General features: G+C 43.7%; 1 protein-coding gene across 1 annotated transcript in view; it reads left to right on the top strand.

Annotated features, from left to right (window-relative positions):
• Window positions 1–16,332, top strand: part of unc13a (unc-13 homolog A (C. elegans)) — a 42,674-nt gene extending 26,342 nt beyond the window's left edge. Inside the window, exons 30-42 of the mRNA XM_076726154.1 lie at window positions 52–195; window positions 285–362; window positions 477–554; window positions 695–783; window positions 862–1,008; window positions 1,411–1,534; window positions 6,878–6,934; window positions 7,068–7,148; window positions 8,440–8,587; window positions 9,412–9,468; window positions 13,360–13,452; window positions 14,492–14,651; window positions 14,734–16,332. Coding sequence (XP_076582269.1) covers window positions 52–195; window positions 285–362; window positions 477–554; window positions 695–783; window positions 862–1,008; window positions 1,411–1,534; window positions 6,878–6,934; window positions 7,068–7,148; window positions 8,440–8,587; window positions 9,412–9,468; window positions 13,360–13,452; window positions 14,492–14,651; window positions 14,734–15,022 — 1,545 coding nt within the window. The 3' untranslated portion in view covers window positions 15,023–16,332. The remainder of the gene's footprint in view (window positions 1–51; window positions 196–284; window positions 363–476; window positions 555–694; window positions 784–861; window positions 1,009–1,410; window positions 1,535–6,877; window positions 6,935–7,067; window positions 7,149–8,439; window positions 8,588–9,411; window positions 9,469–13,359; window positions 13,453–14,491; window positions 14,652–14,733) is intronic.
• Window positions 16,333–17,958: the final 1,626 nt, after the last annotated feature.

Genomic DNA, 17,958 nt, shown 5'->3' with positions numbered 1-17,958 from the left:
TTATTCCATCCCGAGTTTTTAATCTTCTCGTGCATCTTTTCTGCGCTACAGTTCCAGGTCACATCAGAACACGCTTTGTTCTCCTGTTCGGTGGTGGACGTGTTTTCCCAGCTCAACCAGAGCTTTGAGATCATCAGGAAACTAGAGTGTCCGGATCCGCAGATCGTAGGACACTACATGAAGCGATTCGCTAAGGTAGATTCAGTCAAACTGCAATTTAGTGAAAGGGTTTTTTTGTACAGTTAACAACATTTTTAAATGCCCTTTCATGTGTTTCTCTGCAGACCATCAGCAATGTGCTTCTGTCCTACGCTGATATCATCTCCAAGTTGTTTGCCAACTATGTCACCATGGAGAAAGTGGTGAGTGGTCGATGACTTGTTTCAGCTGAACACTGTTGACCGACAAGAAGGCTGATCCGGTTGTTAAGTGTTTTCCTGAGCACTGACAGACGTGCGTCATCTCTCTGCCCTCAGCCCTGCATCCTCATCAACAACATCCAACAGCTCAGAGTTCAGCTGGAGAAGATGTTTGAAGCCATGGGTGGAAAAGATGTGAGTGATTCGCTCTTTTTTTTGTATTCTCCCAGCCGGTATTGTTCACTAGCTTAACATGGACATGTGTCCTTTGGTGTCATTATTTCTGTCCAATCACTCCAACCAGCTGTGTGTGTGTTTACATGTATGTTTTATAGCTGTGTGTGGAGGCCAGCGATATCCTGAAAGACCTGCAGGTTAAGCTCAACAATGTCATGGATGATCTCAGCAGGGTCTTTTCTGTCAGGTACAAACACACTCTGACATACCTGTAATGCACGTTCAGGACGGCTGACTTCATTAAAATCCTGCTTTTCCTCTGCAGCTTCCAGCCTCACATAGAGGAGAACGTGAAGCAGATGGGAGACATCTTGGCGCAGGTGAAGGGAACCTCAAATGTGGGAAATGCCAGCAGCGTGGCCCAGGATGCTGACAACGTCCTGCAGCCCATCATGGAGTTCCTGGACAGCAAGTGAGGCAGTCTGCCATTTTTACCTGCTTTTTACTTGCTGCTTACCCTGCATTAGACAAACTCATGTCTGTTTGTGCAGTGTGAAGGTGTGTTGAATGGTCTTTTTGTTGTAGTTTAAGTCAATGTGTACATGTCTGTGAGGTTGAGCTGCAGGAGGAGTTCGACCAGAAATCCACATATTTCAATGGATTTTCCCTACATTTGAGAGGAATTTCTACTTGATTCCAGTCCTGTATGGAGCTAATATTAATACAAAGAAAGGCATCCAGGGATTTCAGGCAACCACCTCCTTTTTTCCTCTTCTCTGTCTCATCAGTTCTTTTCTTCAGGAAACCACTTTGCCTCCTTCTGCTGCTTATTATTCATCCCCCTGTCCTTCCTTCTGTCTCCTCCTCCTGCCAGCCTGACGCTGTTTGCTAAGATCTGTGAGAAGACTGTGCTGAAACGTGTGCTGAAGGAGCTGTGGAAGCTGGTGATGAACACCATGGAGAAGACCATCGTTCTGCCGCCGCTCACCGACCAAACGGTGAGAGCACTCAGACCTGCAAACTCATATGCAACCATGCAAATACGCACAGTAATAGTGCTAAGCTGCACGCGTTACTTTGGCACTCACTGCTGACTGAGCCTGCTGTACACGCAAGGAGTGATGCTTATTTGTAGTGTGGATAAACAGATATGCACACACAGACGCATGCACATCACAAAAGGTCTGTTTTCCAGAAGGCTCACTGATTATTTTAAGTGTGAATGTTGCTACAAAGAGATAGAAATACTCTATTTGCTATGTTCTGATGTTGACCACAGCAGTAAGGTAGAATGCAGAGAAATGCTGTATACACATGAACACCCACACATGCACAAATACACACACCTCCAACTGCCAATGCAGCATCAAAAGAGAAAAATAAAGGAGGCGGAGGAGGTGGAGAATAAGGAGAGGGAACACAAAGGCAGACATTTTGTGTGTGTGTGTTGCGATTCAAGATGGCCCTCTTATAAACAAAAGATCAAACTGCTTTCGCATCACGTGTACACGGCACCCTATCCACTTCTTAACCCCCGCACACTTTAAATTTAACATCGCCCCCAGTGCCTTCATTCATCCGAACAATCAAGATGGGAAAAAAATAGGGGGGAAAAAGGAGTGCACCATATCATCCTAACACCAGCTCACGGCTGCTCTCCAGCATGTCAGCCAACAATTATTTGGAGAGATTCCTGATTTATGAGTAACTCACAACCGAGTGGCAGAATTTCTTTTTTTTTGTTTTGTTGCCCAGAGGATCTGGCCCACTTCCAAACAGAATCATACATTTTGGAAAGCAGCCTCTTGTTTTCTTTTGTTTTGGATATATGTGTTCTTATTTGTGTTTGATTATTAACTAAAGAGCCTCATATCACTGTTAAGACGGTGGTGATTCATCTCTGGTCACCCTGTACGGTGCTAGCCAGGATCAACACTGCTGGGTGAGCGTCAGTGGCCACCATAGATCTGCAGTTAGCACCTGTCCAATTGAGTTCATTCAGTTAGATTATCGTAGTGAACTCTGAGGGTGCACAAATGCCACAAAATCATCACCAGAACAAAATGCTGTTAGAAGCTAAAACATTTATTTGCTATATTGTAAGATATTCTACAGTAAAGTCACTTATTTGCTGGCCCCTCTCTACCTGTACTTAGTCCAGGCTTTAGACAGGTGTCAATTGGTCCACGTCACTCCAGCCCTGGGGCCCAGACTTGTGTTATTTGATTGATGTGGGGCTCTTTGCAGCTTGACTGACCCTTCTCTCTGGTTGTTGTTGTTGTGATTACTATTACATCCCGCTCCCACCGCTCTCCCTCCACAGATGATTGTAAGTACAGCACTCCTGCGTGTGTGTCTGTCTGTCCGTCCACGGTGGTTGGTTCTCTGCTATATGTGGCTGCGATCTTCCCCTGTTTTTTACCCCACATCACACCCTCTCCCGTCTCACAGCCTCACCTCTCAGATCTGTCCCATCCCTCTGTCATTTCTTCTTCTCTTTACCGCTGTTCTCTTCTTCTTCTCCTCTTCTGTTTTCTTCTCTTCTCCTCTCCAACACTGTCTCTCGGTAGAGAAGACAGACGCATGGTGCATTCCTGACTGGTTCTGATAGGTCCCGCTCCCCCTCAACAGTCTCCACCAATCAATGCCCCCCTCCTCTGCTGTCTCTTCTTCCTGAACACTCTCCTCAAACAGGAAGTGGTACTCCTCTCTTGCGCCTGGTGTTGCCTTGTTTCTTCTCATGCATTGTGTCCTTTTCTGAGACTTTGGTGGGGTGACTCTGATCTCTCGGTGGCTTGGTATCTGGTGTCCTGCCCTCCCCCCCACTGTCCCCACCTTTCCCACCTGTTTGAACTGTGTCCTGCCCCTCCCTCCCACCGCCCACTGTGGGTTTGTTGCTTGCATCTGATCTATTTCAACAGTGCAGTCTTCTCTCAGTATACTGTACAACACTGTACTGTATGTCTCTGCAGACCTGTCATGTTGGTCTGTCCTGGTTTGATTTCATGTTCTGTTGTTACTATGATGATTGTAATGGTGGTATGATGTCACTGGTCCTGATGCAAAGAATGGCTTCTTCTTACAAGACATTACTGGTTCGATGTCAGTCGCAAAGGGTGCATTCAGTGTACTCTGTAAAAAAATCCTCTTGATGAAGTTTACATTGTGAACTATGAACCTTTATGCTGTAACTGACTCCTACAGGATATGACAAAGCATCTTCCTCAACATAAGACCTTTTAGAACAGTCTCTTCTGATCTATAGTGTACTTCGTAACACAGGCAAAAAAAACTAGTGGTGCACAGGAAGTGATGGGTTTTTTTTCTAATGAACAGAATTAATGTCTGTATCTTGTGATCTGCATGTTTATTGTTTAATGTCTAGTGGTGACAGAAGTATTCAGTTCCTTTACTTGAGTAAAAGAAGCAATACCACACTATTAGAATAATCCAGTACAAGTAAATTTACTGTCCTGAAAATCAAGCAAAAGTACTCAAGTGTTATCAGTAAAATGTACTTAACGTATCAAAAGTGGAAGTATGAAAAAGAAAAATGGTGCTTGTGAGTGTTTATAGTATAGTTTTATATTATATTTTTTAGTTATTTTGCTGATGCATTTTTGTTTCAATAGCATTTTATTGCTAACTTTAGCTACCTTGTATACTGTTGGGCAGTAAAATCTATACACCACAGCAAAATTCATAACCCGATTGTTATGGTACCTTAAAATTGTACTTAACCACAGTAATTGAGTAAATGTATTTAGTTACATTCCACCACTGAGTACAACAGTTATGCCTTCTGATCTTCTGTCCATGGTGCCATTGTTACACCAAGCTATCACACAGAACTTAAATTTATTGAATTCTGTCATGTAGTGAGTTTAATCTTATTTTCTTTTAAGTTAATCATTTGACATTTTAGGAAATAGACTTATTTGCTTTCTGGTTGAGAGTTCGATTAGAAGATTGATACCACTGTCTTATCTGTGCCTTAAGTATGGACCAAGAGGCAGGCATTCATTAGCTTAGCTTAGCTTAGCTTAGCTTAGCTGAAAGTACTGGAAGTGGGGGAGAACAGCTAGCTTGGCTCACTCCAAAGTTCAAAAATCCACCCAGCAGCACCTCTAAAGCTCAGTAATTAACATGTCAGATTTCATCTGTACACAAATATGTTAAATTGTTAAACTGTGGATTTTCTGGGAGTCACAAGATGTGTTTCTTGCCGACCAGCAGCCAAGACGCAGCACCTTGTTAGCATTTTGACATCGTTCTATGACGTAGCTCCCTGTGAATCACAGCCTGTGTTTCTTTTCCTCAAACAAAAACAATATAATGTGTTAATTAGTGGGCTTTAGAGGTGCTCGTACATGGATTTGGATAAAGCCAGCCTAGCTGTTTCCCCTGTTTCCAATCTGTATGCTAAGCTAAGCTAATCATCTTTCTGCTCTAGCTCTGTACTGAACACACAGATATCAGAGTAGCATTAAAATCTCAAAATGTTGCAACTAGTTCCTTATTATACATTTATGGAGTCTATTTTATGTCATCGATTTTTTTTTTTTGTCACAGTGACATTTGATGTCATCATGTGTGGATTTTTACTCCCTTTGTTTTTTAGCTGTAAAGTATAAGTGGCCTGGCCCCAGTATCAGACCCCACAGTAAGGTCCTTTAATTGCAGCCTCCCATAAAATAGCACAGTAATGTGAAATGGTCAAAATGGGTTTGAAAGCTATGCAGTGAAAGCAAATGTCACTGCAGTTTTTAAGCACATTTTGTCAGCTATCCATTTACTCCGGTCAGCTAGTGTGCTGTTCTTGCTCTTCCAACTGTATATACATATATATATTAATTTGTTTTGCTGTAAAGCACAAAATCTGTTGTTGTTGCTTTTGAGGGCAAGCTATTGAGCGAAATGAAAGGAGGTGACATCCCTGGCAGTGAAGTATCCTCAAATTCTTATTTATTTCTATTTTTTACATTTTGCAAAGCAGCATATGCACGTTTGATTGCATATTCTCATGTAGCCAGTGAGAGTGAAGTCAGACTGCAGGGACTGGCCACTGCTTGAAGTATTAACCACATGCTCTCTTTCCAGGGGAGGCTGAAGAGTGCTTCTCACAGTGATGTAAGGACTAAACCCCTTAAGATCAATGTGTCTTGTCTCTCTCCTCTATGTCTTCTCTCCGTGTCTCTGTCTCTCTCCCTCAGCTCGCCAGTCAAACAAAGCAGTGGAAATATTGATTTTTCACTTTTGTTTTCACACAACATTCCTCTGTAGTGCTGTTTATATGCTGTGAAATGCTGTAGCAGTAGCCGCCCACACTCCCAGCCTCACCACAGGTCATACACTCTAATCTACATGCAGACATTTGCGGCTCAAATGCACCACAAACAAGGAGTCAAGGAGTTTAATCGTCACTTAAACTCAATTGCATTTTAAAAACAACACTGTTTTGTTTCATAAAGGCTATTTACGTTGCTGCAGTGCAACTCGGAAAAGAAAAAATAGGGCGTGGTTCAGCTGCAAGTAGCCATGCAAGTCAAAGCGGCTGAGCTTCACGAAGCAAAGCTTGCAAGTAAGTGACGGCTGGCACTGTGACTTGCAGTTTGTGGCACATTTTCGCTGCAAAAGTCTGCTGGCAGGGTCAGAATACCTGACATGAAGTAGTTATTTTCATCACAGCAGCCCCTGCAAGAAAAGCCACAGCTGTCTACCTTATCTTCTGTCAGTTTCACATAGTGAAGCAGTGGAGGGTGGCTGGATTACGCTCACATGACTTAATCTAAAGCCAGGCTGTAATCAAAGATAGGATGTGAAGGTGCAGTTGGCAGCACTTAGCGATATATTCTCTTACCAGAGAATTGCATTAGGCTGGACTTCCGGTAAATACCTGCCTACAGCACAGTGCAACTGCATAGCTGCTACGTGTGTGTGTGTGTGTGTGTGCCTGCACGTGTGTGTTCATGAGTGCACGAGTACTTTCTTGCCCTCAAAACGAGCTGAGCCACTTTCCCTTCTCTTCGTACTGAAATGTCTAACTGTGCGTGTGTGTGTGTGTGTGTGTGTGTGTGCAGCGGAGTGTAATGTTTTGGAATGAATAAAACACAGATAAGTGTGATAACAGCACTTGAAGGGAAAAAGTACCTTGACATCTGTTAAAGCGGCTTAGAGTGACTGTTTATGAATGTGTGTGTCAGAAACGTCGCTGTCCTCTGTGTGACACTAAGCCGTTTACTGCTGCCCTGCATTGTCATGATAATAACAATACTCTCCTACTCTCTACCTCACCTCTATCTGTCTTTCTCTTTCTCCCTCTCTCTTTCTGTCTCTTCCAGGGCACTCAGCTCATCTTTAATGCTGCCAAGGAGCTGGGACAGCTGTCCAAGCTGAAGGTACAATATCTTTTCACACCATTATGCTCTGGACCTGGCATCAGTGCTTCAAATCAGGGCTGTAATTGCTTAGAAAATATAAGTCGGGCAGATGGATCATTTTGGTCTTTGCCTCCATTGCTGTCGTCTTCAGGAGCACATGGTGCGTGAGGAGGCCAAAGCGCTCACACCTAAGCAGTGCGCTGTGATCGAGCTCGCCCTGGACACCATCAAGGTACACACTTTACATGTGCACTTTCACTTTTTGTGCGTAATTTAATGTATGTTTGACATTTGATTTAAAAATGTGTACTTCTAAATAGATGTCATTAAGTTCAACTAAAAATCAATACTTAAAGTGAAATTTTATAAACGTCATGTCCTGTGTAATACACTATTAGCATGCTTAATTAAAGTGTGCTTTAGTTTCAGTTCATTTTAAGTACGTTTGAGTATATTTCCAACACAATGGTGATATAAAAATTGTACTGCAAGTGTGTTTTGAATGCTCATGAATCAGGATTTTCACTGGTGTGCTTCAGTACAGGTTGAAGTTTGGAAAAAGTTCTGCCAATTTAGCAAATATTTACACTAGATATTACTCAAGCAGCATTCAAGGACTACTTGAGTACACTTAAGTAAAGTTGAAGGCAGCAAAAATATCACAAAAGTATAATGTTTTTTCACCTGGTGGGAAGACTTCCAGGTGAGGGCATGTTCCCTATTTGGACCTTTTTTCTATGTAGGAAAGAAATGTACCAAGTTTAGACTTAAAACCCACAGATTGAACCAAGAAGGAAGAAAGTAGGAGAAGAAAGACCATAGGAGCAATTAACAGTAACTCATGGTATTTCTAAGAGCAGATGGCAGGGCGGTATACATAATTAACACCTTTAAGCTACAAAATCATGTTTTTTGAGCTTCTCGCTCTTTGAAAATGTGTGAAAAAAGAGAAAATAAGAGAAATTTGAAATGGACATTCATATGAAAAGGAACTTACTCAAGATAACACGAGCATCTACAGAGCAGAAGTAATTAGCTCAGGAGGTTTAGAGCTGGACATGCCGTGGTTGAGCTGTTCTTAGTGGGTCCAGAATCACCAGCAGCTCCTACTACAGAGACAAAATCCATCATCACAGTCAGTTTGTGAGCTGGATTAATGTAGGGCTGCAACTAACAGTTATTTTCCATTAGAAAAATAGATCAATTGAATAATCACTTTGTGTATAAAACATGACAAGACAGTGGAACAAATGCCCGTCACAATTTAGAACCCATGAAATGTCTGTTAAAAACAGTCCAAAGCCTGATAAATATTCAATTTAATATAATGTAGGACCAGGAAAAGCAGCTCATTCTTACATTTTACAACCTACAACGATTAACGTTTAGCATTTTTGACAAGTAGAGTCATCGACTAATCGACCAGTCGTTGCGTGTCTGGATCTTTTTTCTCATGAGAATAAAGGTTAACAGTAAACTAACAGCTGTCTTCTGCTCTGTCCGTCTGCCTTTGTGTATGTTAGCAATACTTCCATGCTGGTGGTGTGGGTCTGAAGAAGACCTTCCTGGAGAAGAGTCCTGACCTCCAGTCTCTCCACTACGCTCTGTCCCTCTACACGCAGGCGACAGACAAACTCATTAAGACCTTTGTCCAGTCCCAGAACGCACAAGGTAACCTCATGGTCTCTGCTCTGTGTGACGCGCTTCCCTTCCTCTGTCTTTGGGAGACTATTTGATTCTCTTTATTTCCAGTGTCTTCATTTGCCGAGCCCGAACTTAACTTCTAATGTTACGTAATTCTGATTGAGATCATTGTCTCCCCGTTTGTGCTATGCTCTCTACTCAGTGTCTCCCACTCCTCTGTTGATGTTAGGGTTTCCCAAACGCTGAGCACTACATCCTGAAAATATCTCTCATGCTTTGCAGAGCATGAAGTCGGAGCTGTTAGCTGCACAATATTTTCTCTCCGCTCTGAAATGCTGAGTCTCCTGGTAGCCTGCCTCCAGAAACACAGAGACTATTCTTTACATGATCTGACAGCTATTTGCAATGAAAAAATAAATACCCGCCCCCTCTTTGCTCTCGCTCCTTTGATTCTATTGCTCAGCCTCCATCCTACCGTCAGATGGCTACATAACAGACATCATCTTTGTGGAAGCGCTGATGCTGACACACTGTCCCTGAGCACCGCTGGTAGAAATGCCATTTGAGTGGATGGCAGTTTAAAATTTAATTAGCGAAATGCCATGCGGTTTTTGGAGCATACTTTTAGTACATTTTACAACAGAAGATCATTTTGGGCTGTGCATGTTGCAGGATTGCACAGCAGAGAAATGTATCTATCAGGATCTCTCACATCTTTAGGTACAAGACGTATAAATGTTGGCCTGTTTTTCTTCTCTGTAATTCTTAAATTCAACCTCTGCAAACCTCATATTTCTACATGTTTCTCCTTTCTCTGTCTACTCCCTCCTTCTGCCCCGTCTGTGGGCCAGTGTTCGGCGGGAAGGGGGTGAGGTTCACCACTAGTGAGGATGTTTACCCAGACAAGGGTATGTGGCACTCAGGCTCAGGGCCTGAGACATCCAGGACTACCAGAAAGCCTCCAGACCAAAGCCCAGCTCCCTCCACCCTCCCCCCCCATGTGCATCCTGAAACTCCCCTGCCTGCTCAAACTCATCCCAACAGACAAATGCAATGCACAGACTGCACATATTTCCTCTCTTTTCCTCTCTACTGTACATGCCCACCACAACAATACGAACATAGACTTTATGCATTCATGCATGTAATGTACACACTGATGTCTGTATGTACGGAACTGCGCTGAATACATACGCCATGGACTGTATGTATGAGCAGACACTAAAGCATGATGTGCTGACATCAGACGAAAAGAATAGAAATGCATTAAAGTGTGGAGGAATCCTGATCCAGCATGATGTCACCGACAGAAGCCCGAGGGCTGAGCCTGTGTGTGTGTGTGTGTGTGTGTGTGTGTGTGTGTGTGCGTGCGTTCGTGCACATGGGTGAGAGGCTGAGCAGAGCTAATGTGACTGAGTGAGACTGTCCTAAAGGTTGTTGAAGCAGAAGCGCAGCGTATCAGTGTATTGTCTGTCTCCAGCCAGGAAAACAGGGAGGAAATCCTCTTCCCCAGCGCTGCCGCCCCCTCCCACTCCTGTTTGAGCAGAAAGACGTTGATGAAGAGAAGTAGGATTTTTCTGAAGATGATGATGGCTGTTGGCTCTAGTTTGTCTGGGAGGGCTCCCTGTCCTTGCCTGCTCTATCGCCACACACAAACGCAGAGATGGACACATACAAACACACACACGCGGCCCGCTCCCACGTGCAACGCGGCCCTCCCTGCAGCAGCGACGAGAGAGGGTGCTTAGCTCACCCCCCCTCCACCCTCCGCAGATTGAGCCAATCAGAAACAGTCCCTCGGGTCAGGTGGTCTGATTTCTGTCACTTTAGATTAGTATCAAAGGATTTGACTCCTGCTCACAAACACTCACGCGGGATGATGCAGGAGCTGTGTGCGTTCACATAATTCAGTCTTTGTGCGTTGACTTGGCGTCACTGTCTCACTTCATTTGACGGTGCAGCTCACTGACAGTCCTCTCAGATGGACAACAGTGGTATGTAAAATGATTAAGGCTCCAGTAAGAGGCTTCTAAAAATATACTGCGTACCAAGTTTATCGACAGAAAAATGGAAGCAAAGAAAGACCATAATAATTTGAATTTTAGCAGCAGACGAATGTCTATTTGGGAAATTTAACCACTGCTGAAAACCTTTTTTTTTCTGTTTGTTTGCCCTTTGAAATTTGCAGAAGTTCATTTCAAGTTTTGTAATTTCAGCCTGACAGGACAGAAGTATGATGAATTCCAGTGAAGCTACTTCGTTTTTGGCTCGCCCAGAAAACTACGAATTTAATCAACTTTTATAATATGTATATTTTCCATTCTTCATTCATTCTCTATGACACCAGAAATCAAGTTTTTTGAAAATGGAAAACTTGAAGCTGCCATCTGGAAGTTTCAAACAGGAGAATTCAGACAACGCAGATGGTTTTCAAACTCAAAGATTTCATCGCTATCCAAACAGTCGCATTCAAATTCCAACATGAAGTTTTCAGTCGTGGTTAAATTAGGAAAAAAGTTAGGTATTCTGTCGCTTGTGAAATTCAAATTATTATGGTCTGTCTTTGCTTCCACAGTGGAGATATATATATAGAAAACAAAGTGGTGTGTCGTTAGCCTTCCCGCCAGCTGCTGGATGTCCTCCACTGTAACAAGGATGCAAATTAACTTCCTGCCAAGCAGATTTCACTGGGTGGTTTTTCCTGCCGTATTAGAGTCGATGATTACAGCAGGATGACTGATCGAAGATCAGTGGAATTCGCTCTTATGAACTCGACTGCTGCTGATCAGTGATGACTGTCATTCTTACTCACCGCAGGCTACAAGCTGCATTATTTGTAACCGAAATAATCATTTTGCCAATATGCGGTGAGCTCGGGTGACGCTTTGCCACAATCACAGTACAAGTTTGAGATTTAATGTCTGTTCTGGTGAAGATTGGCAATATGGTACTAAATTTGCACCTCTGATTGCTGTTTATTGAGGAAGAAAAGCCTCCGTTTTCTTGGCATCACCTCCCTGCCTCCCAGCCAGCGAAGTTTCTTTCTCATCTTTTATGGACGTCCTCCACAGAGTAGACAAGGCCAGATGGATGACTGCTGCTCTCTTTGGTCCTGTTGGCAGCGAGACCAACAATCCCATAATGCTCCCTGGAGAGATGCAGAGCGCTGCATGCCAGGAACACTCTGCCGTCTAACTCCCACAGACACCTTGTTTAGTGGGCGGCTGGTTGAAAACACACACACAGGCTGCTGGTCGTCGCCACAAGGATACCGTTGACAGAGTGAAGACACTAATTAAAACATTGAAAATTAATGTCCATCTGTCACCGTATCCTGCTGGAGTTGTATGTGGATCTCAACCACTTGTTCACATGCAGCACAAAACCACATACAGACACCGAGGAAAGATTTGTCCACCGTCTCCCTCCCAGACAAAAGAGCTGGAGCCTGAGTGGGGCCATCACTGTCTCCTGTACCCAAAAACTGAGTATGGAGCAAGACCTCCCGCACCTGAACTTGAGCCCAGGTCCAGAGTTGAGTTATCGTGGGTGATAGGGTGGACCAACTCAAGTCTATTTGGTATTTGGAGTTAAAATGTAAAAGAAAAAACCTCTGACATCAACTGTTTGCAATCCTACGTAAGTTAATTAGTATAATTTAAAATCAACATTTTGCCTTTACAACCTCTGCAGCATACAACACTCCTCAGATAAAAGCCCTTTAACAGGGAAGAAAGAAGTCAGGAAGAGCAACAGAGGAGAGATATAGGATGCACAGACATGCAGTAATGTTCTATGACGTAAAGGGTAGATAGAAACAGCTGTGATAAAACACTGTGGAGAAACATAAAGATGATATAAGTAGAGTAAAAAGTGTTTGAAAAATGTGGATCTGTAAGTTGAATCGTTTGCGAATCAGTCTTGCCATCCTTCACCGACGGCTGTGAGAGGCTGAACTGCTTCTCTCTCCGTAAGCTCCTTCCCTCTCTCGTCCCTCCATGCTTGGGTAAAAGTGTTTACCAAGGAATGGGTGTGTCCACCTGTCTCGATCCATCTGAGCATGTCCTGACCTGATCCATGTCGGGGGAACCACACTGTCAGTTGACCTTCTCCAGCTTCTCTGCTGTCTCTTCTTCTTCCTCTCTGCCTCTTACTAACCACCCTGCATCCTGACAGACACCTTGCGTCTATGAGTGGGCACAAATTACTGTCCTCACTGGGTCCAAATTGTTACCTCTCAATTCGCTGAATCTGAACAAAGGCTATTCACTCAGCGTCTAATTATAATGCAGAATGCCTTACTGAAGGAATTAATACAGTTATTTCAGGTCAGTGCGAAAGCATCCTCTGGACTGCAGTTGTAGAGTTGTTGAGAGATGTTTCGCCGCTCCAAGAGGCTCCATCAGGTCATCAGTAAATGTATTATAATGCATTACAGTGAATGGCAGCACTACCTATATTAAAGCCCTTATACCCACTCATAGCAGCTTTGTCTGATCGTCCACTTCCAGACCACAACATATGCACAAGCAGATCACTGTGCCTTATTTCAAGTCCTCCTGTCACACACTGATAAGTTTGGTTTAAAGAAATGTGATGTCCAGAAGGTTATAGCCAAATCCATTTCCGTGTCCACTTTTTTGAAATTGAGATGGAGTCGGTCTGTAACCTTTCAAAATGAGCGGGAGAATTTGGAATAGACGACACAGTGGTTTGCGTCAGTGTTTGGTCTGCGACAGGAGTCCATGGTTCCATATTCAAAGGCATTAACGAGCCCCTCGCTCTGTCTGTCCCGTCAGGCTCCGGGGTGGACGACGCCGTGGGAGAGGTGTCCATCCACGTGGAGATTTTCACTCACCCCAACACCGGAGAGCACAAGGTCACAGTGAAAGGTAAAGGGAAAGGTTTGCCCCCTCCATCAGTGAGCAGGAGAGATAATTCTTGGCATAAGGTCCACTTCAGTATGTTTGAAATGCGACAAACGAGCTGTTTACATATGTGGAATAGCATAAATAAGGCTTATCAAGGCTATTTTAAATGTACTATTGGCCAAAAAAGTAGAACTGAGGCAAACCAAAACAGCTCTTCAGCACCGTGGAAAAATATAAACAACCAAAGTCACATTGGCCAGACGTTTTTTCAGTAGTACTCCAGCATCGAGCCAGCATGCATGAGTCAGTTTAAATCTAATTTTAACAGAGCAAATACAATGCTGCAGTGAGCCAAGAGCCTTTAATAACAGCTAAAGTCACCAGCTTTAAATCATTTTCTGAATAGTTTTCTGGAGAAAGCAGATGAAGGCACATTCACTTATTCTTTTCCTACAAATAAAAAATCCAGTGACTGTTACCTGTGATTTTAAAAGAAATCTAAGGTTTTACAACGTTTAATTAAAGACGATTTAATCAAGAAAAAGACAGCTTTCTGTACATGTGTGCAGAAGTATTCATCACTGGAATAGCCAATTGGTTTTAGAAGTCACAGAAAATAGAGTTCAGTTGGGTGTAGTATGCAGTATATGGGATATGAATGTTTGCCAAGGAGAGCTGGGATGGTCTAACAGTAAAAAAAACTAGTAAGTGAAATGAATGCAAGCTTTAAAGTTAGCCATAAATGTCATTTTTCCACATCAGAGGTACAGACAGGCGTGTGGAAAGTCATATGGATGCACATATAAGCATAAAAGCCAGCGCCTGACTGCTTTTCAGCTGCCAAAGAAAAATATGACTGTGATGAAATAAAAATTCTCCTCCTTCACTTTCTGAACAAGGAGCTGAATACGAGACCTGAGGGAGAGCCAGCATTCTCTTGTTCTGAATTTTCTCCTCACCCACACTTTCCTCTCACTTTCCACACATTTTGTCCACACGAATGTCTCCCTCTCTTGTTTTTCTCACTCACACCTCCCCTCTCTCTCCCTCTCTGCCTCAGTGGTGGCTGCCAATGACCTGAGGTGGCAGACGCAGGGAATATTCCGGCCGTTTGTGGAGGTCTACATCATCGGGCCTCACCTCAGCGACAAGAAGAGGAAGTACGCCACCAAGTCGAAGAACAACAGCTGGGCTCCCAAATACAATGAAACCTTCACCTTGTGAGTGACGATGCTGATGCTGATTGGTTGTTTTATTCTTCTAAGGTTGCAGAAAATTAACTAACCCTCCTCTCCGCTGCAGCACCCTGAGTAACGAGGTGGGCCCCGAGTGCTACGAGCTGCAGGTGTGTGTGAAGGACTACTGCTTCGCACGAGAGGACCGCACCGTGGGCATGGCCGTCCTGCAGCTGAAGGACGTGGCCTCCAAAGGCAGCGTCGCCTGCTGGCTGCCGCTGGGCAAACGCATCCACATGGACGAGACGGGCCTCACCGTCCTGCGCATCCTCTCCCAGCGCAACAACGACGACGTGGCCAAGGAGTTCGTCAAGCTCAAGTCCGACCAGCGCTCCGCAGAGGAGGGCCGCAGCTAAGAGACACGACACAGTTTAGAACCCACGCCGTCAATCAGACGTCGCCATCTACTGCCCCGGAGCTCTCCCTGAGCCACTGCTATCCACTGCCCTGACGATCCAGAGTTGTAAAAGCACAGATAAGACAACAGTCACACATCCAGTGCTGTAAATACATTCATTTCAGAAGAAATGACACAGTGCTAAACACATCGCTCGTTTTCTTCAGACAGCACCGGTGTCTTCATTGTTGCAGATGTTATCAGCCATCCTTTTGATGAACAATACATAGAGTTTAATCATAGAGCATATATCTACTCTCCTCTGTCCGTCGAGGTGAGTCATGCCATGCACACACACACACACACACACACACACACGGTTTGACCGGTTCGGGTGAGAAATATCTCGTAGCCTTCAACACATTGGCTTTCTTTCTCACTGCTCTCTGCCTTTTTTTTTTTTTTTTTTTTTACTTTTCCCCGTCCTATTTCCGGTTCCTCCCGTCCCTTCTCTGGCCTGCACCCGCTCAGAGAAGGGGCCGCAAGTGCCAACAGATAATCGCTGAAATATGCCAAGACCAGCTCTAAGCACAACAGGACCAACTGTCCAACTGATTAGCAACTACAAAACGGCTGCAAGGCCTCAAACATTCCAGATATCGGGTGGGGAACACATACTGGGGAAAAAAAAAAGCACTATTTAGTTATGGTAATTTTTAATATTTATTTACTGCTTTCTTCCAAATTATATTTCTATTTAAATATATATCATAATATAAAATATATGAAGGACATATGTAAAGATATATACAGGATTACTCGATGGACGTGTGGTACTTGAAAGATTGTCCTTGTCCGTCTTTCTGTCCGTCTACCCTGTAACAGCACACTGCCTGACACCCTCAATGCCTTCTGTCTCGTTGACCCTCGTGCGGTATGTCTGCGTCCTCTCTAGCGACTGCGTGGAGAGAGCAATGCGTGTGAGGACGATCACGTCCGCGTGCGAATGTATAATCGGCGTCCGAGCGCGTGATGCGTGAGTGCGTTTGTGAGACGTTCAAATTGTTGACCTCATGTAGCCGCCCGTGTTGCCTGTTACCTGCTAATGTAATCACAGGAAGCCATCACAAGCAGAGAACGTCACACAGAGGGGGGGTGTTCGTCTTCAGATTAGATTTTCTAAGTGTCTCTTACTTTGAGGAGGATGCGTCTTATTATCCTGTGACGGTTATTTCCAAATTTTATTGTTACTGTAAACATTCCACGGCCAGACAGCCCTGTGCTGAGTGTGAGAGGTGCACCATAGAAGAAGAAAAACATGCTTTTCTTAAAGAAAATAAAAAAAAACCCTGCACCCGAGGGACAGCACAAGTCCCTCATGATCCCTGATGATCCAGCTGTAACCCTGATCCCTGATCCTCGAGAAGTCAGACCTCTGCTAAAGGGCTGCAGATCCAGACCACTCCCGGTCTGGCGCTGACATTCAAAAGAGGGCCTACGGTTTAGCGCAGACGTGAACATTTAGAAGCACAGGCGTCTTTAATGCACCCGTAATAACTCATTTCTAATCTTTTTATTTGTTTGTTTTTCAGTAATTGTTTACAGAAGTGCACGTCAAGGCTTCAGCTCATCCTACAGTTCGATTCTTGTCTCTAAGAGTCAGTTTCACGTGAAATTGAATTGACTTTTCCAGCACGACTCTTAATTCGACTTCTATTTTCATGAATGCCCTTTGTTTTTTTTAAAGATTGATCAGTTTATTTATCTATGAGAGGTTTGTTGTGAGCAAAAAAAAAAGCATCCAGGGGAGAAAATGATGCGGCCCTCAGACTCATAAACGAGCTGAGTAAAGACAGGGTGTTCTAAGATGCCACTGACGAGGGCCTCTACCCCCCAGGCACTTGACCGTAAATGAATAATTTAACGGACCCCCTCTTTTGAACAAGGTGTATGAACTGAACTCTATGCATCTAATCTAGAAAATTCTACGTAGACGAGTCATTTTTTCGAAGCAGTCTTATAATGTTTACATTGTGGATTATTCTTATTATATCAGCACAAGTGTTTGTCTGATATGTTGTACATGCTGTCTTTATTGTAATGGGCCAAATATCACAGCTGTAGTAGAGCTGATTAGAGACTGAAATTTGTTTGTACAGCTTCTCTGCGCAGAGGAAAATAATCTGGAACAACTGTTGTTGATTGGCACTGTAAATAGCTCGGATGTAACAAACACATGTCAGACGATGTGAAGTGAAGTTTGCTGCTCTTTTGTAGACTTGAATTTTGCTCTGGGTGACCGGGCATTCGGGAGTTATGTGAGTGTGGGTGCCCAATCTGGATATGTAGCTCTTACTGAAAGATAGAGGAAGGCCGTGTACACACTGGAGATGAATAACGATCAATTTGCACAACTCGACCCTGGTTCCAAAAAAGTTGGGACGCAGCGTAAAAAATAAAACAGAATGAGCTAACTTGGTCATTCTTCTTGACATACACTCAATTGAAAACAGTGCAAAGACAATATATTTAATGTTTTATCACTGATTTTTGTAAATATCTGCTTATTCTTGATTTGAGTCCAGCAGCACGTTTCAAACACGTTGGGACAGGAGCAACAAAAGACTGGAAAAGATGCCGAAAGCTCCAAAAACACCTTGGTAACAGGTGAGAGGATCACGATTGGGTATGAAAGGGGCATCCTGGAAAGGCTCAGTCGTTCACAGGGATGGAGCGAGGAGGTTCACCGCTTGGTGAACACATGATGTGATAAAAGAGATTACTGCATGGGCTCAGGAACACTGTCTATGGTGAACTCAGTTTGTTTGCTAATTATTTAATTCCTGGCTCCATCCTCGCTTGTGAACGACTGAGCCTTTCAGGATGCATCTTTCATACCCAATCATGATCCTCTCACCTGTTACCAGTGAACCTGTTCACCTGTGGAATGATCCA

This window comes from Chaetodon auriga, chromosome 3, assembly GCF_051107435.1.
Source record: "Chaetodon auriga isolate fChaAug3 chromosome 3, fChaAug3.hap1, whole genome shotgun sequence".
In the NCBI taxonomy this organism is placed as follows: Eukaryota; Metazoa; Chordata; class Actinopteri; order Chaetodontiformes; family Chaetodontidae; genus Chaetodon; species Chaetodon auriga.
The sequence above is the reverse complement of the archived record's forward strand: the minus strand, read 5'-3'. Positions and strand labels throughout refer to the sequence as shown.